At 38.4% G+C, this 26,059-nt stretch overlaps 1 protein-coding gene and 1 pseudogene across 1 annotated transcript; one reads left to right on the top strand and one right to left on the bottom strand.

The window, feature by feature from the left end:
* LOC136789479 (syncytin-2-like) overlaps positions 1–26,059 on the bottom strand; it is a 120,911-nt pseudogene that overhangs the window by 64,188 nt on the left and 30,664 nt on the right.
* On the top strand, positions 14,958–25,717 carry LOC125181676 (synaptotagmin-4-like). Its single transcript, XM_066989528.1, has 4 exons — positions 14,958–15,448; positions 18,255–19,069; positions 20,536–20,656; positions 22,929–25,717. The coding sequence occupies exons 1-4, from the start codon at positions 15,415–15,417 to the stop codon at positions 23,234–23,236; spliced, it is 1,278 nt and encodes a 425-aa protein (XP_066845629.1). The 5' UTR covers positions 14,958–15,414; the 3' UTR covers positions 23,237–25,717.

Below are 26,059 nucleotides of genomic sequence, written 5' to 3' on the forward strand. Positions count from 1 at the left end.
TTTTAAGTCTATCAGGCTTTGCTCATCGCTTTGGCTTCATTTCATTAATCCTTCCCCAACCAGTTTCTGATACAAAAACTTCACTTTGCTACTATAATTTTCAATCCATTGCCGACAATATCCTAACAATCCCAGCAGCTGCCTAACTTGTCTTTTGCTTTTTGGCGCTTGTAGTGACAAAATCCCATTTACTTGTTCGGGGTCTAGTTTCTTAGTACCTTTATTTAGCCAATGTCCTAAATATTTCACCTCTTCCTCCGTAAACTGTAATTTTGACTTTGATACTTCTAGTCCCTTTAAGCTCAAGAAGTTTAGTAGCTCGATACTTTCTGTTCTGACTGCCTCCTGACTCTCTCCTGCTAACAGCAAATCATCCACATATTGGACTAAGGTTACTTCAGGATTTGGTTCATAGTTCTCTAATACTTGTTCTAATGCCTGACCGAATAGATTTGGTGATTCCGTGAATCCTTGGGGAAGCACAGTCCATCTTAATTGTTGTTTCCGATGGGTTGCAGGATCTTCCCACTCGAAGGCAAAATAATCCCTGCATTCCCTTTTTAAAGGACATGCCCAAAACGCATCTTTTAGGTCTATGACACTATAGCATTTCTGCACTGGGGACAGCTGGCTTAGCAAAGTATGTGGGTTAGCTACTACAGGAAATCTGGTTATTGTTCTTTTGTTGACCTCCCTCAAGTCTTGGACTAGCCGATAAGAGCCATCAGGTTTCTCGATAGGTAATATAGGAGTGTTATGAGGTGACATGCAAGTCTCCAGTAATCCCTGTTGTAGTAGCCTCTCGATTACTGGTTGCAGCCCCTCCTTGCCTTCTTGAGACATTGGGTATTGTTTTACCCTGATAGGAGTCTCAGGATTCCTGATAGTGACTTCAAAGGGACTAATATCGAAACGGCCTACTGATTCGGGAGAATACCACACCTCAGGGTTTATTTTTGCCTCGTCCTCTACAGTGAGGGTGTATAATTTAACCTCAATTCCTTTATTTTCCACCTCCAAATTAATTTTTAGCTTAACCATTAAGTCTCTTCCCAACAGGTTATATTCAGCTTCTGGTACTAATAAAAAGGATCCTGTGCAACTTTGGGCTGGGGTCTCTATTTCCACCCCTTTTATTACTGAGACCCTAAAGGGCTCTCCTTTTGCTCCTATCACCTGTAATTTCTCCAAGGAAGGTTGACATCCCCAGGGTACCATTTGGACAGTCGATCTTTCTGCCCCAGAGTCCACAAGGAACTCCACTTCTTGATGCTGGGGACCTAACTTCAATTTTATCAAGGGCTCCGTTATACCAGAAGTCCCCAGTCGATGGAGCCCCTGACTCCCCTAATCTTCTGTAAACATTCGCTCATCTTGTAAGCATTTTCTGCAGTCCTTTTTCATGTGTCCCTTCTTTTGGCAATAAAAACGTTCTATCTGTCTTAGATCCCTCTGATCACTCTGGCTCCTCGGAGGTCTTTTTCGTGGTAGCAGAACACCCTTCGGGTGGGGGGGGGGGCCCTTTTTGTCCTTCCCGGACTGCTGCCACTAGAATCCTGGCCTGCCTTTTATGAATCTCTTCTTCTCTGCGCGCATATACCTTCTGAGCTTCTCTCAGCAGTTCATCCATCCCTCTATCCTGCCAATCCTCTAATTTTTCTAATGTCCACCTGATATCCCCCCATGATTTTGCCACAAATTGCATTTTTAACAAGGCCTGTCCCTCTGGTGTACTGGGGTCCAGTCCTGAATAAAGCTGGAGGTTCTTCCTTAATCTCTCCAGCCATTCTGTGGGAGTTTCATCCTTCTTTTGATGTTCACTAAAGGCCTTATTTATATTTTGTCCTCTAGGGACTGACTCCCTTATACCTTGTACAATAATAGTCCTTAAATCCTGCATATGATCCCTATCTTGTTCATTTTGGTTATTCCAGTTAGGCCTCTGTAGGGGCCATTTAAGATCTCCTACAGGACCCTGCTGGTGTTGCTGGTCCCAGATTTGCATTCCAGCCCTCCGGATCATATTCCTTTCTTCCGCAGCGAATAATATACCTAAAATGGCCTGGAGTTCTTCCCAGGTGTAAACATTAGACCCCAAAAATTGGTCTACTCGCTCAGAGGCCCCAAGAGGATCTTCTAAGAGATTTCCCATTTCCTTCTTGAATTCTCTGACGTCTCCCGTATTTAGGGGGATGGAGACGTATCCCATACCGGGTTGGGGCCCTCCCATTGCAACCTCTCTTAGGAGATATAGTCTACCCTCACCCTCTCGATTTCTAGTTTGGCTCCTAGTTACCCATCTAGTTCCCCGAGGGGTGTCCGTGGCCGAATCAGAGTCACTATGGTAGCCCGGAGCCGTGGCGGGGGGGCTGGAGGTGAGGGAGGAGGGTGTATATAAGGTGGGGGTGAAAGTGGGACTTCTTCCTCATTCCATTCATTCTTCCCCCCCCCCCAGCTTTTTCTCTTAATGGGTATAAGTTGGCTCGGGTCTCAGATCCCATCCATAAGTGTGCATACTCACTCTCCTCTTAGGCTGAAAGGCTCATTTGAATTCACATAAAGGTTTAGAGCCTGACAGATCCATTTCTCAAAGGACCCAAACATGGGCCAATATAATGGGTGAGCCCCTAATTTGCTTCCCACCCCAGACTTCCATACAATAATGTATCATCTTAACTTTATCCTTACCCCGCCTAGAGGGGTAATCTTTCCAATGTTTAATCATTAACCCTAACAGGCTCTCCAGTGGTATCGGGGGCAACCTAGCCTTGGGTTCCGACCCACCCATGGGACCAGAAGACTTGCTCCTCTTCTGTCCCATCTTCCAGAGTGCCTTCACACACACACACGGTCTTCACCTCCCGTTCGTGGCCCAGTCCCTCGTGGGAGGTGGGAACCACACTACCAGGGAGTCTGCACTCGCTTCATCCTTGATTGGACGTCTCACACAGGCACACTCTGGGATTCCCAACCCCAACCGAACGGATAACCGGCCTATACTTACTCACTCCTGAGTCTTTGTTCGGAGCTTCGTGCACAAAGATTAAGGGGTTACCAGTTGTTTATTTACTTATCGCTGGAACTTTAGGTTCGTCGGTAGGGGTGCGTTGGCTTGGGGACCTCCAGACAGGGACCGCAGAATCAGCGGGGCGCGCCTCCCCTGGGAGGGATCCAGCCAAGCTACCACTATCCGAGTCACGGCACCAATTTGTTATAAATTAGTTCTGGTAGAAATCATTCCCAACACATCGTGGGTAAGGTAGATCGAATTTCTATTTATTTGAGCAATTCAGCAAGCAGTGATAAGTAAAACAGCGCTGGGCGGCCAGGGAGTCTCCTGCTCCGCCAACGCACCTAAGCCCGCCAGAGTCTTGATTTATAGCCTAGTAGTTCCGGGTTTAGTGGCACATCCTGGTGTCTTCTTACGACTGCGAGGCCTGTTGCTAGGGGGTCTTCGTCAGTCCTCTGGTGGTCGTGGGGATGAAGATCGTTGTCTTCCTCTGCGTTGGGGTCGTGACTTTGCTGCTGATATGTGTGTTCTCATGCGAGGGGGAATGCCATTTTGCCCTTTTTTGGAGCTGGTTTCTACTGCAATTGTTAACAGGAAAGTCCTATACTTGTTTTTTTCCTTCAACAGGATATTGGGGGTATAAGCAGTTAACCGTTGAAAACCTTCCCATCAGCAATATTTAATGAACAAACAAGGCTTTACCCATTACAGTCCAGGTAGTGCAATATGACATGTCGATAGAACATGTTTCAACTGTACCTTTTACATGTCTTTGAGGAAAAAGAAAAACATCATCAGAGAATGATTGTACCTGTGTTGCTAAACTTCAGTCTGTACTTAATTTCTGGAAAATATACAACTGGGAGCAATGCAGAATTAAGAAACAACAACAACAACAAAATTCAGCAAACTTTGTACAATGGATTGTTTTGATAAGGTGAAAGGAATAGAACTGCTGAGCATGCAGGTACAGAAAGTATCATCTTCATCAAATCATAAAGCAATGGGAAAAGCTTTTGATGAATGAGCTGTGTAAGAACAGCCAAGAGAAGAGAAAACAAATATACCTAGTTTACATCTGCTGTGTCACGGCCTAAGGTAAAAAGCCAACCCCAGGAATGTAGAAGCTGGGGCGTATTTTACCTGAGGCATTTTTTACCTGAGATACACTATTTGCTTATATCTTAACAGCAGATGGAGATGGTTTTAATTATTTAAAGTAGTGTAAACTGGCCACAAATGATCATTTGACCCAAAAGGAGTATTAAATAAAATAATGCTTCAAATAAAGTATGTAATAATATATAAATTTCTTGTAGTATATGTAGTATATATGCCATTTTGTATATGTAGTATATGTAGTATATATATCATTTTATCATGGGCTACTTCTGGTAAGTGCATTTTCCAAATCAAGTCATTTAGCAGCATTCAGAAAATAACCTGCTTACTCCAGAAAAAAAAAATCGTCAAAACCTTCGTATACGGAAGCAGCATGAGAAGAGATTCAATTTTAATTTACTTCTTAAAAAAATGAATTTTATTCAGGGAATGTTACATAAGGGATCCAGTAGCTTATTCATACCAGTGCAGGAAATAACACAATATGAGATCATTCACTAATGATATCTCACAAGAGAGAACTTAAAGTTCTGGTAACTTTTGTTGACTAAGAGGGTGTTGTGTTTTTCTGTTTGTTTGTTTGTTTGTTTATTGTTAGACATCGTTTGATACATGTCTTTGAAAAATGGCATAAGCTGATCAGCATGTGGGAAACTCAGTTGTCCTACACCTTTAATAAAAAAGAAGAGTCATACAAACTACATTTCCCATTGTGCATTTCTCCATCTCTCATGTGGTTAGGCTCTTCTTTCTTTCTCTCCTATCAATTCAGAAATATCAGCACTCTTGTCCCTACATTTAACCCTAGGCTATTTATACGAAATAACCCTTCATTTGCTCCTTCCAGCTTTTGCATACATACGCAACAGAGAGCAGTGGGAAGCACAGGAATGCTCACTTAGAAAGATGACACATTTTAGAGAAGTAGCATTGTTTGGTAGTTATGAGTTCAGGCTACACAGATATTTTTACTAAAAGCATGTTTGCCCAAATATTTGCCTATCTGCCCATCATTTCTTTCACATCTCTCTAAAATCTATGCATCTTCAACATCTTGAAAACACCTATTTGCCAACTTTTCACTGATGACATCCTCACTTGTCACAGCACTGCTTTACACCAAAATCCGCAGAGTTGCAGCTCTTAACCTTGACTGAAGTGTGGTCCGTTCCATTCTCTCCTCCTCCTGTGAGTCATTAAAATGAGGCAAATCTTGTTCAGGTTTATACCCTATACAGAGGCTCAGAGACCTCAGTTTTGTGGTAACCATTTAATGTACAGTGGCATTGAGAACTGTCGCCCTCCTACAGAGAGAAGTACCCCACTGCTGATGTGAATGCCATCACATCAGTGGTCTTTGATTTTTATTCTCAGTGATGGTGCAAGGGTAATTTCAGCTTCCCTCTGCATTCCCTCATAGGAGTGGAAAACAGCAGTCTCAGGCTGAAAATTGTTGACTAATTTATTTCTTTAGAAAAGCAGAAAAAAAAAGATAAAAAAAAGCAGGAACAGTGCACATTTTGAGACAGACTAATATTTTTAGTTAGATCTGGCTACTGACTACAAGTCAGTTCTAGTCTGTGGGTCATGTTTCTGCACCTCTTTCCACCTCGTTTATTGGTGGAAATAGTCTTCTATTGCTGTGTGCTTTCTCTGCACTCCCACCCAAAGTAATAATAAGCCTCTACTTGTTTCCTTCTTTCCTTTCTACTTGCCTATTTGCAAGGCAAAGCAATAGAGAATCACAGATTCTCAGAGCCTGACCTCTCAGCCATCTTTAAGGGAGATGAAGAAGGACACTTAGCAAGACCAGCAAAGGTGGCAGTATGTCTCAGTGTGTATGAGGGAGAAGAAATACCCTATAACTTCCTTATTCCTGGATTTTCACTAGTTTTAACTTCCACTTCACTACCTTGCCTAGACTCTTAGGTTGACTCTTGCGTGATGAAAATTTTTATGAGTGTTTCTCAGACAGACTCTGCAGACTCATTATGGTTGGAAGCTCAACTGTCCTTGAAAGACTCAGCAGATTTTTATAAAGTACTTCTTCATATTCATAGAAAAATACATAATTTATTTTCTTGGTTCTAATATATATATATGCATATACATACATATATATTGATCTGTGGTCCATGAATCCTCGAGGCCTACTTCTAATAGTTGCTCAAAAGATAACAAGGACAGCTTCTGTCAAGAAGCCATTCACTGTCAAGGGGCCTGTACCTCCCTAGGAATATTTAGAGGTTCGACAAACCCTCACAAAAAATTGATAGCCGCTTCTCAAATATATTAGTTTCTAGCTAATATAGATGAATTACATCTGTATTTAACAATTTGAAATTTTCTGGTTCCATGATATTTTCAAAAAAACAAAAAAGGGGACAGTTTTTCAGGTTACTCACTGGTAAGTAGCAAAGTAACCCCGTGAATCATAGAACATTTGCCTATGATGCAAGTGCTTCATTTGAGAGGTTCCCTTTGGTTTCAGTAAGTGCAGAATAAAACCCTTGTCTCTTAAAATATATTTGTATCTCTTATTTTGTCGTATTTGGCAAGTTTCACTTAAGAGTTTGTATTTGGCTTTGACCACAACTGATTTCTAATTTAATTCCTTGACCTTGAGGCTTGAGTACCAATATATAATTCTAATTTTAACATTCACAAGGCATAGCATATATGAAAACAGAGTTCTTAGGAATAATTTTCTGATTCTGATTACATTAAGAAAACAGCTGACCAATCATACCCTTCTGCAGCATCTGTTCCATAGATACAAGTATAAACCTAACAGAACTTATAAAATGACAGTCAGCTTCTAAAAGGTTGTTTAGAAACCAAAAACCAAATTTTTACATTGCAAGGAATCAATCAGTGAAGCATTGCTTTGGTTCCAAAGGAGACTCTGAATAAGGCCTTTCTCCCTGTTCAAGAGGTTGGTAAGAGTCAGAGATGTAATGTAGATGGCACACTGAAGTATTGGACATCATTTGAAAACATAATAATGGACAATATTTTCTGTCTGCTGCTTATGAAATTGGAAAAACAAACTTTTTTTTTTCTGGTATTTCTTATTGAATTATATAAAATGTACTCTTTCCTAAAAATGTCTCTTTTTTCCCCCTTCAGCAATTCACATATTGTCTTGACTTCAATATAAAATGTTTCAGAAAAAAGCATTTCTCGCCTCGCCTCGCCTCGCCTCGCCTCGCCTCGCCTCCCCTTCCCTTCCCTTCCCTTCCCTTCCCTTCCCTTCCCTTCCCTTCCCTTCCCTTCCCTTCCCTTCCCTTCCCTTCCCTTCCCTTCCCTTCCCTTCCCTTCCCTTCCCTTCCCTTCCCTTCCCTTCCCTTCCCTTCCCTTCCCTTCCCTTCCCTTCCCTTCCCTTCCCTTCCCTTCCCTTCCCTTCCCTTCCCTTCCCCTTCCCTTCCCTTCCCTTCCCTTCCCTTCCCCTCCCCTCCCCTCCCCTCCCTTCCCCTCCCCTCCCCTCCCCTCCCCTCCCCTCCCCTCCCCTTCCCTTCCCTTCCCTTCCCTTCCCTTCCCTTCCCTTCCCTTCCCTTCCCTTCCCTTCCCTTCCCTTCCCTTCCCTTCCCTTCCCTTCCCTTCCCTTCCCTTCCCTTCCCTTCCCTTCCCTTCCCTTCCCTTCCCTTCCCTTCCCTTCCCTTCCCTTCCCTTCCACTTTCTTTTCCTTTTTTTCCCCAGTTTATCTGCATGAAATGACAACTCAATCTGGAGTTCTTCATGTGCTTAAGAATTAGAATCTCTATCAAAACCAGAGCATGAGAAGTGATGCATACCATATTAAGCACAAATTCAGTGGAGCAGAATTGTAGTTGTAGTTTCCTCTTTTGGCTTGTCAGCCAGTGCTTGCATCACTTCATTATTAATTTTTTCATCCTTGTTTTCCTGCAGTGCAGAGCAACATCTTTTCCTCCCTTCTTTCATTCTCCCTCTTTTTTCTCTGCTTCTGAATTAGGTTACAATAGAATTTTGTCCAAATTCAGGCTTTGCATTACATTCAAACCACATTTCAAAAAATTTTACCGATTTAATGAGAGTAAATCTTTATTTCCACATATTGCTGGTGCGTATGGGAATCATTTGGATGCATCAATGTACAGGAAGTTCATTAACAGATTATAGTGGGAGGAAATAGTCATAGAAGCAATGGAGAAAAATTACCCCATTTCTGACAGCACTGAAAAATGGAGCTCTTCTCCATTTGGCAGATTCATATGGAATAAAAACAAAGATCTCCAGACTGGTCTCCTAAAGGTATCTACTTTATTCTTAATAGTACTGTGAGAAACTAAGCTGTGTTTTTGCAGTTGAACATGTTTTTGAAGTAGAGTGTGTTTTTGCAGTAGAAAGCTAACCTTCTGTATTCAAAGGTAGTTGAGTAGTCATAATAAAGAGAAATGCTAAGTAGATAAGTGGACAGTAGAAGGCCTCACTGTTCCAAAATAAGGTAGAAGACTGAGAAAAACAGGATGATCAGTGTGAGAACAGTAAAAAACAAAGATCACGAGTTCTCTAAACATAAGAAAAGAGAAAAAAAAAGGAAAAAGAAGAAATTAAAGGGTTGATCAAAAAAAATTATACATATATGGTATAGAGGAGTATTGAGTAGCTTGTGAATCTGTAGCACTCAGCCAATGAGGAAACAGGGGAGGTGATCAGGTGTCAGGTAATAGGGAATAAAAGGTTATGATATGTTTACTAAAATGCACTCCTGATTGACAGGACGCCCGCCATTGCAATTGCGGATAAAATAGCTTCACAGAAGATCCTGTCTGAAGAAAATTATTGAGATTTTTCTCACAGTACTGATGTAAAAATTATTTAGTTTAAAATTCCTGATGCTATATTTAGTTAAATAAAAGCATGTCTCATAAATGTTTTTAACTGCTTGTTTTTCATCTACAGTTTCCATTTACTTCTCTGGTTGCTCCAGAAGCTCCACCCCACCTTAAAAAATTTAGATTTTACTGACACTGTATTTCAGCTTTTTACTTCATGTGTTTCTGTTCCCCGAAAAGCACACGTGTTGAGGATATATCACTCAGAATGGAGCACAAGATGTAAGGCTACAATATCAGACTTTCAGCAAAGTTTGGGAATACTTTGTTTTTGAAAACTAAGCTCCTCACATTGTAATATTAATTTACATACTTGAAACACGTTAGCCTTAAATGTCTGACTTTCACCAGAGCTTTCATATGTGATGAAGACACCCACTAATTACAGAATATTTAGGATCAAGCAGTTACTTCCAGATCCAGACTTTTAGTTGTTTTTTGTCCTTTTTTTCTTATAATAATAATAATAATAACAACAACAATAATAAAGTCCTCTTCAGAATCTCTCTCCTTCCCTTTCTCTTTTATTTACTGTTGACTTCACTTTCCTAAGTTTTATCTATTTCTCATTGCAAGTGCATTCAAGTTTTAACAATGTGTTGCAAGATTTTTACATTTAAACTACAAATGTTAATAGTAATATATTTTCTTAATTGAACCATGCAATCCTTGAAGTACAGACAAAAAATAGTTTTAAGATAGAATGTGGCATATAATATATTAGTTGCCCTTGGTAAATCCCTCTATTGTGCACAGGCTTTAATTCAAGCTTCAGAGAATTTCTCCAATGTTTGAACCTCAAAATATTGAACCTCCCCTGGAGTAAAGTGCTTGTACATGTAATGTTAAGTTGCCATAGATATGATATGAAAACATTGCTTGGGAGGAAGATGAGAAAGAAGGCTTCCATCCTTAGTGGATTATTACACTTACGTTGCATATTTATTTCATGACTCGGTACATCATCACATTGGACAAAAGTCAATGGACAAAAGTCCATTTCTTCCTTTAAAGTACTGTAAATAATGTTTTTTAGGATATTCCTGCAAGAGCACAGAAAATACTTGAACCTGGGTTATGAGTTTTTTGGTGGCGCTCTCCTACCTCTGTTTTCCTGGAAGGCAGTAACTCTTTCTAGATTCTTTGGTCTGGCACCTGCTCCACAAGGCACATCTGGAGACTGGGTCCAAAGCAGGTGAGCAAGGTGAAGAAATGAATTAGGTGCTTGACTTTGGGCAAGTGTTCTTGAGTACGGCCAGAAAAGTAAACATTTTACAGGAAGTCCTTTTTATTGTTCTAAGATTTCTTAAGGTGTTCCTGGTCTTAAATGTGAGTTAAGCACTGATTTCAAGGTTTGAATTTTAGATTAAAGCTCATAAAAATGAGGTTAGGTGTGGTTTAAGCAACTAAATCCCTGTTTTAGCGTAGTCCTTATGTTTATTAATTAGGTAATAAATAAATAAATAGATAAATAAATAATAATTAAACACACACAAAAAAACCACCAAACACTGCAACAACAAAAAAAACATAAAAGGTCTATCTGTTAATTAAGACTGAGATTTCTAAGTAAGTCTGAATGAATTAGGTATGAAATTCAAATTAATTCAAGCCTTTTAATACCATAATACTGCTCTATATTCTCAGCCTAATTCCCTAGTGATACTTTTTTCTTTATTTCATTTATACTTTAACAGCTAAAGATAAGTAAAATGCAAAAGAGATTCCTGACATAAATAAGGTTCCGATTCTGTTTTCTATTTTCAGCGTTGTTGGTATCAAAACCTTTTTTGTAGCAAAGGCTCCAGAATAGTTTCAATCCATGGATACTGGCATGCATGGACTTTCCAAAGTGTCTGAAATCAGCTGGCTGGTATATCAGCTAGAAGGTGATTCAGTTCCCTAAATCTTTATATCTAGTGCCATTTCAGGAATTCTGTGGTATCTGCTGTTTCGTCATGGGGCTGGCAAATATGGCCCAGAAAACCTACAGCATTCTTCAACAGAAACCGGAGGTCATGCTAAAGTATCTCATATAGCACTGGACATTACTGTGAGTGCAGACAAATTCAGTCTCATCCCAGGGAGGATCGATGAGTCTGTAAGGCCTAGTAGGCAGCAGGATGAGTCTTTGGGTTATAAATCCTGGCTTATGGGTGTATGTGGCGCACAGAGATGTCTTTATACAGCTAAGGAGTGTCAAAGGTTGAGAGATGAGACGTGGAGGGCTGCTAACCCCTTTCCACTGTCTTATTGCAAATGGAGGCAGAGCTAACTGAAGTGGAAATTAATCAGAGTGTAACTGCTTAAATCCCTTTGTAGATCGCTCTGAAGTTGTTTCACTTTTAAAGGTGTTGGATGCTATGCACTTCCTCCAAATCAGGGACCTCCACCTGTATTCTCACTGATGTTTTATTCTGTAAGTGTAGCTGGAGGGCTTGATTTTCATTGGTGCCGAATAATATTAATTAATGTCTGTAGTTTGGCACCTGGCAATTACAGAACTCAATCCTAAATGCTATTTTTGAAAATGTGAAACTGTCTTTAAGCTCCAGGGAAACATTTCACAGAGATGGAAAAGGGCCATTTCACCAGCTTTACCTCATACATATAAATCACAAAGTTTTATTTTTAATTGTTGGTTGACTCTTTATTGGATATTGTTTATTATAACTTTCTTTTTTTTCCTTTTTTCTTTTCTTTTTTTTTTAAAGGGAGAGGATCAGGCTTTCCTCACACCCAGGCTAGGGGATCTGAAGAAGGATGACAGTTCTTTTGCAGGTGGAGGACCCCCTTTTTCAGCTCCATATGCTTTTTTGAGGCCTGTCTGCTTCAGGAAGCATACAGGCCGCGTCGCTTAGCAACCACCCTCCCTTCCCTCTGCGTGGCAGGAGAGTGCGCTGCATACGCATGAGCACCGGCAATCTGCTTTGCAGACCACTAAAAGGCCCTGTTGTGATACAGCTAGATTATACACAGAGATATTTTGCTGATGATCAATCCACTGTGACTCAGTGCAGGCAAAATATCAGGCAGCTCCTTTTAGTGTTCCGTCTCTGAGCTGGAAGCATGTGAGATCATTGTATTTAGTTTGCTGGGAAACTTAAGGGAATATTACTAGGGTGGTGAGTCCTTAATGCAAGTTTTTAATGAAAAGCTATTTGCAAACTCTATAAACTTTTGCTGAAGTATCAACAATGATTCTCAGAACAGAAGGAAATGTGAAGAGTGCAGAGTCACAAAAAGGGAGATTCATTATTGTGTGGGACTGAACTGAAAGGTAGTCACTTAACTGGTTAAAAAACACAGAGGCTTCACATGATGATTTTTTCCCTCTGGCCACTTGTCAAAGTACATGAAGAAGCAGTGAATTGGTTGCATACATTTGTGTCTATGGTACTTACATGGGTGTATGCTAGTCATCTGGTGATGGGTCTAAGACATACACTAGATGGTGCTTGCACAACAGAGAGCAAAAAGTGTGTCTGTCTCAAGGATGTGTCAGCAACTCAATGCTCCACCTCCTCGAGTATTTTCTGGGATGTGCACGCTGTTCCATTAAGTGGAGTCATGTATTAAATATAGAAAGTTCATGAGTGATGTAAAAAAAATGATCATTTGTTATTTCACTGACTAATGCAATGAAGAAATATTTTTCATATTTGCATATGTGTTTACATATACTTATGTACACACACAGTCTTGGCAGCTCCAAGTTTCTTAAGACAGAAAATTGGTATATTGTTATTGTGAAACCTTTTCTATAGTGCTTTGAAGAGCTACACATGCACAGAAATGAGATGAAAAGACAGGCTCTTTACAATATGTTTGTACAGCACCCAACACTGTAGGGTTTTTAACAAACGTCTAAAACCTAAGAACTACAAGGATTTTTTTTTTTTTGGGGGGGGGGAAGAACATGAGAACATGTATCTTTCCCATGTCAGATTTGTCACAGAAAATAAAAATAAAATAAAAAACTGTATCCTGAAGGAAATGATTTCTGAATGTTTTATAAAGACATATAAATTGTATAAAAGCTTTTATATACCTTTAGGACATCCGAGAAACTAAAAGGAAGAAAACCTGAAGCAATTATTGCTATATTTTCATGTGGTCCATCCATTTGTATATATCATCAAAGGATGTCTCAAATTTCATTCAAAATTATAATAATAACTGTCATCATCATCAACATCTTCACAAATTATTGACAGTAATTCAAATGTCAACATATATATGCTCACAGTATCCTAGCTCAGATAAGATTAATAACCTAGAAAGGCATACCATATATTTATTATTGGTCTATTGTTCTTAAAGTCAAGACACTGGGACAGCTTATAATAGTTTAACAACCCAGTTAAACACATTTAACTCTAAATTCATTTAAGGATCTTGTTTATTTCAGTCATGTCTGGAGGCTTGTATACCTGGAAAGTGGTTTTAAATCAAATGTAATTACTTTCAATGGATGCACATTTTGAGCACGGATGAATTTTGGACAGAGAAAGAGAAGTCGATAGCAGGGCTGAGGGGAGGGAGGACTGGCAGTAAGAAGAGAGAAGTTGAGCCTGATGTACTTGGATTGGTGCCAGCATCTGAACCCAAACATCCCAGATCAAATTGTGCTGCCAAAACACACATAAAAGCTGAAAAAAAATAGTTTATTGGACTCCAGGTGTTTGATAAAGGAGCAGTGGTGGGAAGCTATTTTCTGTGTTTTATTAAATGGGATAGGATATAAAAAAGGTTGGAGAAATGGATTTGATTGCTCATGGAAGTTTTGTGCAGGTGCGTACCAAGGCCAAGTTGCTGAAAGTGTAACAGAAGCAGATAAGCATAAACAATATTAGTCAGTAGGTTTCCAGTTCTCAGGACTAGACAAGCATTTCATTCAGCTGTGTTTGGACAATACCTTGCCATGATTCTTTGGCCTTCCCATTTTTATATTTCTGAACTTCAAGGAGCTTTACTTGCTTCATTACGAAGCAAGAGCATGCATTAAAGGGGGCCAAGAGGTCCAAGCAGCCCATTGCGGGGCAGGGTCATGCCAGACTACGCTTGCATCTGGATTTTGTTATTTAGAAAAGCAACTACATCTGTTTCCCATTTATGCAGCAGTTGGGCTCCAAAGTTGGCTGCTACCGTTCTGAATCCAGGAGTCAGATGCCAGGTGCTGGCTTTTGCAGCTCTGTTGCACCAGGATTTAGCTTGGTTTGTTATATGCTGTAGTGGTTCTAGTTACAGACAGCTCTGCTTTCTTATTCTGTTTCCCTCCACTCCTCTTGCCTGCCTGCCCCTTCCATCCCCCCACATGTTCTTAGTCCAGAATGGGAGACAGACATGTAAATTGGGTAAAATCCAGAAGTATCTCAGTAGAGTCAGCTCTTTCCCAGACAAGAAGAAAGGTTAAGAGGAGAAGAGAAATATATTTGCAAAGTGAGGGCTTAGGGTTTTATGTCGGAGTGGCTGGTGGGGAGAATCAGGGAGGAGGGACAGGGAGAACACATCAGGAGTTTTCGTGATTCAAATCCAGTAAGTGTATCACGTCAGTCATAGGAGAAAACTGCCTTGCAGTTGGAGCCAAGGCATCTGGACCATCTGAGCTGGCATCTCCTTCACATCATTGTAGCCTGTCCAGCTGATAGATAAATAAGCAGATAGACAGATCTTACCCCAGCAAAACAGACACACCCGTGTATTACACAAGATGCATTGAATCACAGACATTAGCATTCCCCTGTCTGTGTCCGACAGAGGGTGGGAGCTCATATCCTGCAGCACAGCAGTTAAAATAATCAATGAGTGAGTGTTCAAATCCCAGAAAAATGGGGGGGGGGGGGGGGGGGGGGGAGGGCAGAGAAGGGACGAAGAGAGGGAGGGTGTGGTAGTTGGGAGGGGGGGATGGTAAGTGGGAAACGTGCTGATTTCAGCCCTGTAGCGTCAGGATTGCGTCAATTTGGGTTTCAGCCACGTCTTCAGTCTCAGGGCAGAGCTACACAGAAGAGCCAAAACAGGAAGGAGGTTGCATATCAGTGTGCAAAGGGGAGGACCGAAGCTTCCCCTCCCCCCGCTCCTCCAGCCCCCTCGCATCCTCCTCCTCCACCTTCCCCACCGCTCGTGTCTCCAGGTTTTGTTTTCCGTTGTTTTTTTTCTTTTTTTTTCTTTTTTTTTCTTTTCTTTTTTTTTTTTTTTAACCACGTTGGAAAAGCCGGCTGCCCGGGTGGTTTGAGAGACGGAGACAGCTTCGGAGCTCCGGGCAGGTCTCTGGACACCGGGGGGGAGGCTCCTGTTTCCCGTCAGAAAGCTCCAGCACCGCAGGCCGCATCCCCAACACCGCGGACAGAATCCCCAGGTCCGGGGACAGCATCCCCTGCACAGCGGGCAGCATCCCCAGCACCGCGGGCAGCGCACGCCGCCAACATGGCTCCGATCGCGGCCAGCCGCCAGCACTTCGGTAAGCGCATCCCCGTCCCGGCAGAGGGGCTGGAGGCTGCTGGGGGCTGCTCCCTTCCCCAGGAGAAGAGCATGCAGGCAGGCTCTGCTGAGCCACCCCGGCGACTCCCAGCACGCGGCGTGTTGGGAGGAACCTGATTTCCCCTAGTTCTGTTCGATTCCAGAAGTTGGGTGAATTTGCTTTCTTTCCCTTTTATCCCTCTCTCTTCCTTTCCCCCCTATCTGTTCCCTGCGTTAAATCACTGGGAGAGATGGAGAGGTTTGACTAGGTGCGTTTTTGGATGACGGAGGTTTGAGGTTGTTTTCTCTGTCTCGGTTAAAGTAGCACGGCTTCGGAGTTAAATGATGTAAACGCATCTTGTGCCAAAGAGAAAATCTTTGTCATTCTTGGAATAATTGTCATTCCTTTTTACTTGTCATAGAGGAAGACTTGTCAACCGTTAGTTAAAGTGAAATGTAGTCCTGTAAAGAACATTGCTAGGAGGATGAAAATACAGGATTCCAGTGTTTTTGGCTAAACAGCTTTGTCGTGATTAATCTGTGTTCACTGAGAATAGCAATGATAACAATGAACTTTTCAGTTGTGTCATTTCTACACATTGAATAACTGTGATACTGGAAGTTTCAGAAAAAGTCATAATGTGCACTTATGAAATAGGTAACTAAACAGCTTTACTCAGAAAAGCTGTGAGTAGAAATGTTTCTGAACTCTGCTTTACAAATATTGACTCTAGCCTGGATGTTATTTGCTTTAGCAATGGTTTAATTCAAGGATCATTCCACTGACTTAAGTGAGGTGACTCCAGATTTGCATCACATAACTGAAACAATAATTTCTCCCAGGATCAATAAGTGATGTTTCCTATTAATACACTGCCTTGAATGCTAACTAACTGATTTACATTATGACAACAGCAAGAAATTCAGGTTGTAATATAATTAGCTGTAGATATAAAAACATTTTAGTTACCGTTACATCTTCTTTCCTGCCTACCCCACCCACTTAATGTTTCTAACTACGCTTGTGACATCATCCTCATCTATTTGCTTATTTAAGGCAGTTAATTAATATTTTAAATACTAAATTGATTCTACAACTGCTTTCAGTATTTGTAGAATAAAAATATAGCATAATTTCCATTACTATAAAAATTTTAATTGTCATCTCATGAAAAAGTATTGAAAATGTGCAAATCTTTCTTAAAAGCTATTTAAAGTATTCTAATTAATTTTCAGTTACTCCTTGCTTTCTACCTTTATACCATGTACATTTACATTTCTGCAGCTCAGAGAATTCTTGAAACTCAGAGCCACGTGCTTAACTTAGAAAAAATACTTTTTGATTATGTATATATTTTTCAGTCATCTCATTAAATTCTTATAATTAAGTATGTAGATTGATACGGTTTGTAGGCAAAGGTGAAGTGGCATGAGCATTGTTAGAAGCAATTAATAGCCAGGCCTGATTCCTTCTGTGCTGGAACACTTTGTTCCTACTTTGTTGTGATGGTATTGTATTTTTTTTGACTCATCTCACTGAAAAGCAAAGTTATGGTGGTAGCACATCTATTTGTCCAGATTTTACCTAGATGAACCTGATTTGGTAATTCATAGAGGGGGATAGTTTTGCTTCTCTCATCCAGGAGGATCTGCCAATTATTTGCTAGAGGAACCAGAATTGTTACACAATTGCCTTTATGCATCAACAATATCATTCCATTAATATTCTACTGGTCTCCATTGTTGCAGAGAATAAATATTAAGCTCTTATTGTTACATTGTGGGAGGTTTAAACTCACTTAGTAGTGTTACTTATGGGCAAAATTGGATTTCTAATTAGTTGTGCTCATTTGCCCTTTCAATGCATGCTTGTGAAGGGCTAATGATACTCTATATGTAACTAATGTATCCACGTGACAATTGAGGTTGTAACGCTTGCTCAGTTTTCTCTTCATTCAGTATTTTAGTACAGGATTCATATTAAGCTAGAGGAGAATTCTGGTTTAATGTTTTTCTTATATACTCCTAAAAAGTAGTGATCCTTCCTGTAAACTCTCCATTGCTTTGATTCATAGTGTTTTAAATTCAAAGCTTAATGGGTATCAGTGATACACTTAAGCAATTTTTTCAGCTTTGGACTCACATGTAACTGCCCAGTGTCACATCCATCTGTATAATACACGGTATATAATTATCCTAAATTTTCTTAGTAGTCTTTTTCCTGCAAAGTATGGAAAATCCCATTGAAACTGAGTGTTATAACCTCCTATTAAACTCAGATTTTTTTCAAGAGATACCTCCAGGCAGTTATGGGATCAGACCATAAGAATGAGTTAATTGAGTGTACAAAGTGTTCTAGGAAGTGGTGTGAAAAGCAGATGATGTATCTATAAGTAACACGTATTTCAGAATCTGTACTACCTAACCAACAAAGCTACATAAATTCAAAGCTGAAACCTGAACTAGTTTTACTCACTGACATATAAACACAGAAACTACACCTAGAGGGATGAGATAGTCGAGCTATTACTTATGATTATTGCTGTTAGGATGAGAACAGTATTTTCCTTCCAGACACCCAATATATGGAAAAATACTAACATAGCAATTGTCTTTGTATGGGACTTCACATTCACGCCTGAAGGTGGCGAGTGATACGTACAATGCAAAGCACTTTTAGTCCATTGACTCTGCTGCTATTACCATCTTGTACCAGTTTGTTTTGCTAAATTCTTACTTTATTAAATATCACACAGAGTCCAAGGCATTGCTGCTGATGTGCTTGTTGCTGTTTATTTAATTTGCAGATGAAATTCCTACAGTGGTTGGGATCTTCAGTGCATTTGGCCTTGTCTTCTCTGTCTCCCTTTTTGCTTGGATCTGCTGCCAGCGCAAATCTTCCAAATCCAACAAGACCCCTCCATATAAGTTTGTCCATGTTCTGAAGGGAGTTGATATTTATCCTGAGAATCTCAACAGTAAGAAGAAGGTTGGAGCAGATGATAAAAGTGAAGCAAAGAACAAATTGGCAATGCCTAAGAATTCTCTCCGTCTAGACCTAGAGAAAAGAGATCTAAATGGCAATTTCCCCCAAACAACCTCTAAAATACAGAGCTCTCCAGATCTTGAAAATGTGTCTCTGAAACACTTTTCAGAAAGTAAGAAAGATTCAGTATCCCCCGATAGTTTAAAGTCCATCACATCCCTTTCATCTGAAGAAAAACAAGACAAGCTAGGAACACTCTTTTTCTCTTTAGAGTACAACTTTGAGAAAAAGGCATTTGTAGTGAACATCAAGGAAGCACATGGGCTGCCAGCAATGGATGAACAGTCAATGACTTCTGATCCCTACATCAAAATGACAATCCTGCCTGAGAAAAAGCACAAGGTGAAAACCAGAGTGCTGAGAAAAACCTTAGATCCAGCTTTTGATGAGACTTTCACATTCTATGGGATCCCCTACAGCCAAATTCAAGACTTAGCACTTCACTTTATGATCTTGAGCTTTGACAGGTTTTCCAGAGATGATGTCATTGGAGAAGTCCTCATCCCCCTTGAAGGAATTGAATTGTCAGAAGGAAGGATGCTAATGGACAGAGAGATCATCAAAAGAAATGTTAGGGTAACATATTTCTTATTTAAAATTTAGAAGTGTTGTACTAGTTTTAGCTATGATTCTTGTGCTAGCATATTGGAAAGAGAAGGGTACAAGTTTACCATGTAAGCTACTGAGATGTTTCCATAATGGCAGCATAAGGAGGTAGCTATACAAATGAAATAAAAGAACATTACAGGAAAGAATGCAAAGATTTATACATTATTATTATTATTATTATTATTATTGTTATTACTCCTCTTTTCTGTTTGAAATCATGTTTTATCAGTTTATTGAAATCAATGCAAATCTTTCACTTCATCTCCAAGGGTTGATAAGCAGGTTCTTAAAGAATACAGATAGTCTTTATTGAAGGAACTGGAACCTCTTTGAGACTCTACTGGTGGTGCAGTAGCACGTTCTTTCACTTCAGTGTTGTTACTACCTTTTCTCTCTTAACAACCATGGCAGAGGCTGTAGCACTTCTAAGGACAGTAAGATATGAGGGAGATGCCAAAACCTCACTGAAGTCAATGACAAAGCATATTAACTTCACTACGCTAAAAATATGTAAAATAATTTTGTCTCATTTCAGAATGTAAAGACCACAATCATAGCTGAACCACAGAAATGCACATGCCTCACACACACGTCTTTTAATCTCTGCTAAGGAAGTGGACTGTATATTGACATTCAATCTGATTGTTTTCAAAGAGCAAGCATGCTGACAAATCAAATAAATGTCTACCAGACACATACCTTTAACTAATATCATTATTTTGCAATTCTATCACTATGTTACAACTATAACTATGTCACTGATATTTTGTTGATAATTTACTGGGTTTTCTGGTATATAAGGTATTCTTTTTGCTTGCTTCCCTTGACTTCCTCCTTTCTGTGAACTAAATTACTCCTGCAAATTCAAATCTAATAATCATAGAGAAAGTCTTTGATCTCATCTTTATTCCATTTATATTATACTACGTTAGAAAGTGTCAGGGATGAGATTTCACTAATTGTTTTCGAATAGCTAATGGATAAAAAGATTTTATGGAAGATTTTTTGTATATTACCTTTATTCTTTTTTTTTTCAACATAGCTTTCACAGAAGTTTGTTTTTCTTAAAGTGTTTTTCTTTCACTGAGACTTTTTTCTCAGGATGTAGGATTTCATTTCTAATCTGTGAAGCTAATGATGTCATGTCAACCCATATTTTCATTTAGTTATTTATTTACTTATTTACTTTTGTTCAGTCTAATAGCTAACGATAAGAGTTATGTAACTATAGTACAGGGAAATTATATTTGCTAGACAAAGCAGCATAGCTCCATAAATTATATACTTCTACACTAGTCTGGGATGCACAGTTATGTGACATTTTAGAAATCTTATTAGCTCTACTTTCAAGCATGGTCAATATAATTGCTCGTAAATAGTCTTATTTCTTTGTTTCTTTCTTTCTTTTTTTTTTTTTTCTTTAATTTCCTCAGAAATCATCTGGGCGTGGAGAATTACTGATCTCTCTCTGTTATCAGTCTATAACAAACACGCTAACTGTTGTTGTTTTAAAAGCCAGGCATCTACCTAAATCTGATGTGTCAGGATTATCAGGTAATGGTTTTACTAATGAATAAGGCCAAAGAATGTACAATAAACAGATAGAAGACAGTTGAAACGTGACATTTCAAAGATTAAAAATAGCCCAGAAACGTGTCTGTATTATTTGCAGCCTATTAATTTCATTCATATCTAGGTCAATGCTTTATTTTGCAGAGTATATATTTTAGAAATTTGTTCTTCAAACACATTAGAAAAAATACGACATCTGTTAGCACTGGAAGCCAATGAGTTTTGTCATTGTCTTGAACAGAACCCATCTGACCTAAGTATGGGATGTTGTTTGCGGATACTAAAAGCTTTTATTTATGACAAAAGATCAGTTTATTTATGACGATCAATACTGAGTGAGATCCTCATAGGGTATATTATGGTATATTTCAGCTTAGCATCCAAAAAGGCAACCAGTTGCATCTGTGCTGAATTTGGCCCACTGAGCATTAACATTTATCTGGCAAGGTGAAAAGGTGAACTATCCCACTGCTTGGGGTATACTAAAGCTTTTGCAGTCCCTTTTCCTGGTCTTGTGCCATTTTGCATTCAGTGAAACTTTCTTTGAAGTCAATACTAGAATTGCATTTAGATGCACGTTAATGCTAGATAATATAACATAAAATTTAAAATGCAATATACTAACCACCTGAGAATAAGACAAACACACAAGAAGAACAGTACACAGCAGAGGACTAAACAAACTGTAGCACATCTGCTATTGATTCTGTGTAAGACTTAACTCTTTCAACACACAGGATTTTCTTGAAGGAAGGAGGAAGTAGCCTTTGGAGCTACTGAATCATAATTACTACAGCCAATAATACAGTCTTTCTACTTCTAACACCAAGAAATATTGGTGCTGAGGTCTCCTAGTAGTCTTAATAAAATCAAGAGGAACATTCCAGCCTTATCTATTAGCCAGAAATAACAGTCAGAAAAGTTCATTTAAAAAGAAATGAACAATGGCATGAAAGCGCTGATGGATACTGATTTTGATATTTTTAGTGCTTGTGTAGCATATTCTCAATCCAAAGCTAATGAACATTTTAATTATATAAAGCCATTTTTTTAAAATGTTTATTATGATGATAGATTATGAGAGTGAAGATGTATTCTATCATACCTTACTCCTGTCAAACCATTGTCAATCCAAGGAAACAAAAAAATTTTCATTATCTGACCATTTCAGTCTGATAGCTTTGGCATAGAATTTCTAAATATGGGTCAATTTTAATTTCACTTAAATTTAAAAAAAAAAAAAGTTCAACTGTTCTTGATGTTTATTAGCTGACTGTTTGCATAGACTACTTCACTTGATAGAAAGCGATTTGTATTGCATCTCTGCACCATGAGATTTTGGAAACAGGTACATATTTGCACTGAAATACGTGTAAATATAAATGCAAAATAAATATACTTGAAATGGATGATTTCTGAAGTGTTCTTTAGAATTGCTCCGAAGAAGAAGTATAGCCACTGTTGAAGACAATAATGAAGGAATCTTGAAACAGTTGAAAAATTCTGAGGATTGCAAACACTCAAAATTGTTTAACAGAGCTAAAATATGGATATTTTCTCTTCCCTTTTTCAATAGTACAGTACAGACATAAAGTCAAGTACATATCCTATCAAGAAATGTAGCCTTACATTTAAAGTTTAATGTTAAATTTGTTCAATAAAAATTGGTGGGAGAAATTTAATCAAACTAATTGACTTTGAAAGATCCACAACTGAAATGAATTGCATCCATTCTATCAGCATGGGATTATTCTCTTGGTTTTGAGGCTTTGCTTTCCATGAGTCTTATTAACACTAATGATTATCCCCTACTTGTAAAATGTGTGAAAAGCAGATTTCTATTACATGCAAATATATAGTGATATATATTTGTCAGAATTCATTACAATTTTATGTTCTTTCAGACCACTTTTAGAGGCAGTAGAGATGTAAACATGAAGGTTAACAGACTACAGGGCAGGATTTATCTCATGGAGGAGTCACCAGCATTTGGTTAGATGAATTATGTCCTAAACTTTACTGACTGTCTTGATTACATATTTGGTGACCATAAAAGGAGCTTACAGACTAATTCAGAAGCAAATACAAAAAAAAAAAAAAAAACTGAATGAGACAAATCATCTTCAGTAATTTGAAACTAGCCCTCACTGGGACATAATTCTGTTGGTATATTACAAAGTTTACCATCAACTAGATCAAGGAATTTCTAAATGACAATTCAATAGCTTATCTGTGTTCTTTCTTTTCATTGCAGATCCTTATGTCAAAGTGAACCTGTACCATGGTAAGAAAAGAATTTCTAAAAAGAAAACCCATGTGAAGAAGTGTACCCCCAATGCAGTGTTCAATGAATTGTTTGTCTTTGACATTCCTTGTGAGGGCCTTGATGATATCAGCATTGAATTTTTGGTTTTAGATTCAGATAGAGGGTCAAGAAAAGAGGTCATTGGCCGGTTAACCTTGGGATATTCAGCAGAAGGAACAGGTGGAGAACACTGGAAGGAAATTTGTGAATATCCTAGGAGACAAATTGCCAAATGGCATATGTTGTGTGATGGTTAGCAGTTCAGAGAGGGGTTGGAACTTGAAAAACTATATATATTTCCATAGGCAAGGAGCAGTTTTTTTTCTTTGCTATGTATAATTACAGGCTTGTAACTACAAGACTTTTTTTGTGGGGGTGGGGGAGTAAAAACTGGATTGAATTATCAAAATAGAAGGTAACTAAATTTTCAGAGTAAATAAAGGAATTTCTATTTCATTAGGCTTTAACTTAATTTGATTAAATTTATATTCTTCTGTAGTTTACATAGCCTAAAACTTCTGAAGCAGTATAAACTTCAATAAGGAAGTTTCTCTTTTTGATTGTTTCATTAAATGAAAAACAAAGAAAATAGTGAGACAGAATACAAAACCTTTTTCAGCCGTTTAGCTTCCTGAGCTGTGAGTTATATCATTACAGTCAATAAGACTACTCACAACATACAAAGTTTAATGCATTTTTTAACTTTTGCAGGATAGGAAAACAAACTGTCATTATAATTTATACAGTATTATGTTAGACAAACTACTTGAAAAGTGCATTTCACTTAGCTGATATGCATTAATATCCATTACTGATTGTACTGAAAATTGGTGGTGGTAAGAAAAAGTTTTATAATTTCATGCTAGTGTGACATATGTATGCTTAAACTTAAATTGTGCCAGGCTAGGGGAATATAAAGTGTCAAAACCCAAGTATATAAACAAAGCATCTAGGCCTGTGAAATTTACTCTTGGTCACACTTCATACATTTTTAGGCTGTCAGAACTATAGCACAACTATAAGATTATTTCCTAAAGTTTGTACACTGATTTCTGATACAGAAGTTTGCAAATACTACTCCTATGTAATTTTTACATTATATATAAAGAAGAATATGATGATGTTAGTTGTTAACTGAAGAATGATTTAAAAAGTGGAAAACAGTTTTCAGTATTTTTGCATATGTCATTTTGTCACATGTAATCCCACTAAAGTGAATGAAACTATTTGGGAATTGAGGTATTGCTCAATGTGAGTAAAGGTAAGAGAATGGGCATGCCAGGAAAAAAAAAGTGTTTTAGATGTTCAGTTACGCTCATTGAACAACGGATGCAGGTCTTATTCAAAACTGTTGGAGATTTGTTGACTTTTCCCTGTTCCCATATGGCCAAATTATATTTGCAGTAAAGGACACTGAAATATGAAATATGCAAGAATAGAAATAGTACTGGAAGAATTCTATTGAGGCTCTTTCAGGTTTTGTGTCAGTAATTTATCCAGTTTTTGAGAATGTTTGATATGACAGTGTTTATAAAGTTCTGTAAAAATTCATTTTCAAAATAACATAAACATGCTTTCTATGATAACACTCAATGTAAAAAAATGCATATTGTATGTATAAAGGAGAGGAATCTTTTTTGCTTATTTCTTTAGAAAGCTGATGAACTGCTCAAGGGCTAGAATTTGCCAACCCAATTATATCAAGTAGATATAATTCAAAGACACTAGGTCAAAGAAAAGATGCCCACAGGCTTCAGTGGGGTTTGAAGTGGAATCACAGAGCAAAACTCTTCTTGTGAGACAACCCAGCACAATGGCACCATAGATAGGGGGAGACACTCTTTGATTTAATATTGTCTGGGAGAGTTTAAGGCAGTACCATGCGGCCAGAGTTGTTACTATTTCTAGTAAGGACATAACAAACTTCATAATGAAAGTGATTGCACCAAATAGCGTGGTGGAGTGGGATTGCCTGCAATTAAAAAAAAAAAAGAAAGAAAGGAGGTTTTGTATATTGGCCCATGAATAACACATTATCTCTAAAAATCAGATGACAGGTGTCATCTGTCTCCAATGGACACAAATTCTGACATCAGGAGAAAAAAATCTACCCTTTAAAGTTAATGATGGGCTATGACCATTGTTCATTTTGCATCTAACAAGTTGCCATCAAAACTGTTTAAAAGTTTATATAGCAGCCTGAGGGTTAATATTTCTACCAGCTAAATGGCAGTCATTGATGGGGGTAGGGGGTAGGAATGGGAAAGGGAAGCAAAGAAATTTTTATTAAATTGAAAAAACTGTAAATAGATTTTTTTTTTCATTTAAAGCAATGTTTAGCTTGGAAAGTTGAGTAAAGAAGACTTGTAACACATCTGTAAACCAGACAAGGCAGGAGCGAATGTAGACCTGTCTTGAGATGAGAAATTCTGCTGTTTTATAAAGTATTCAATTCTCACTGTGAATATCTTGAACTCTGTTAAAGATACTGTATTGTATTAAACATGTAAAAAAATGATGTTTGTCTAAGTAGTTTACAAAAACAATAACTCCTTGATTGGGAGGCTATCCATGTATGGAAATCTGTCGTAACTAAATACCTGATTTGTTATGGTGTTGTAACTTAATAGAAACTGTTCGAGAGGAAGCATGGTGTATGAGATTTTGTAAGTTATTTGTGCTGGTTCTGTATGTTGTGCCATGTGTGTAAGACAAGAATAAACTGCTGCTTTTGTTCATCCCATCCCAAAACAATTATCCCACCAACGTGTCTTTTCCAGAGACTTGTGCTATTATTTCTGCTCACAGTTTACTCTTTCATGCTTCTGTCAAAAAAAAATAAAAAAAAATTGACCTAAAAAATCTTCCTCTTCTCACAGAGGTGGATCAGAGTTATTCTGCCAAATATTACCCAGGCTTATCACATATTCTTTATTCTCAGATTCTTGGTGTATTTGTCTTGAATTTTACTATATGCTCAGGCTAGAACTTGAGGCATTGCCTGTGTTGGAAAATCTGAGTCCTACTAAATGAGGATGAATTCTAGAATAGTAGGTGAAAGAAGTAAAATGCAAGTCACA

The sequence above is a fragment of the Anser cygnoides genome, unplaced genomic scaffold, assembly GCF_040182565.1.
Source record: "Anser cygnoides isolate HZ-2024a breed goose unplaced genomic scaffold, Taihu_goose_T2T_genome scaffold_50_1, whole genome shotgun sequence".
In the NCBI taxonomy this organism is placed as follows: domain Eukaryota; kingdom Metazoa; phylum Chordata; class Aves; order Anseriformes; family Anatidae; genus Anser; species Anser cygnoides.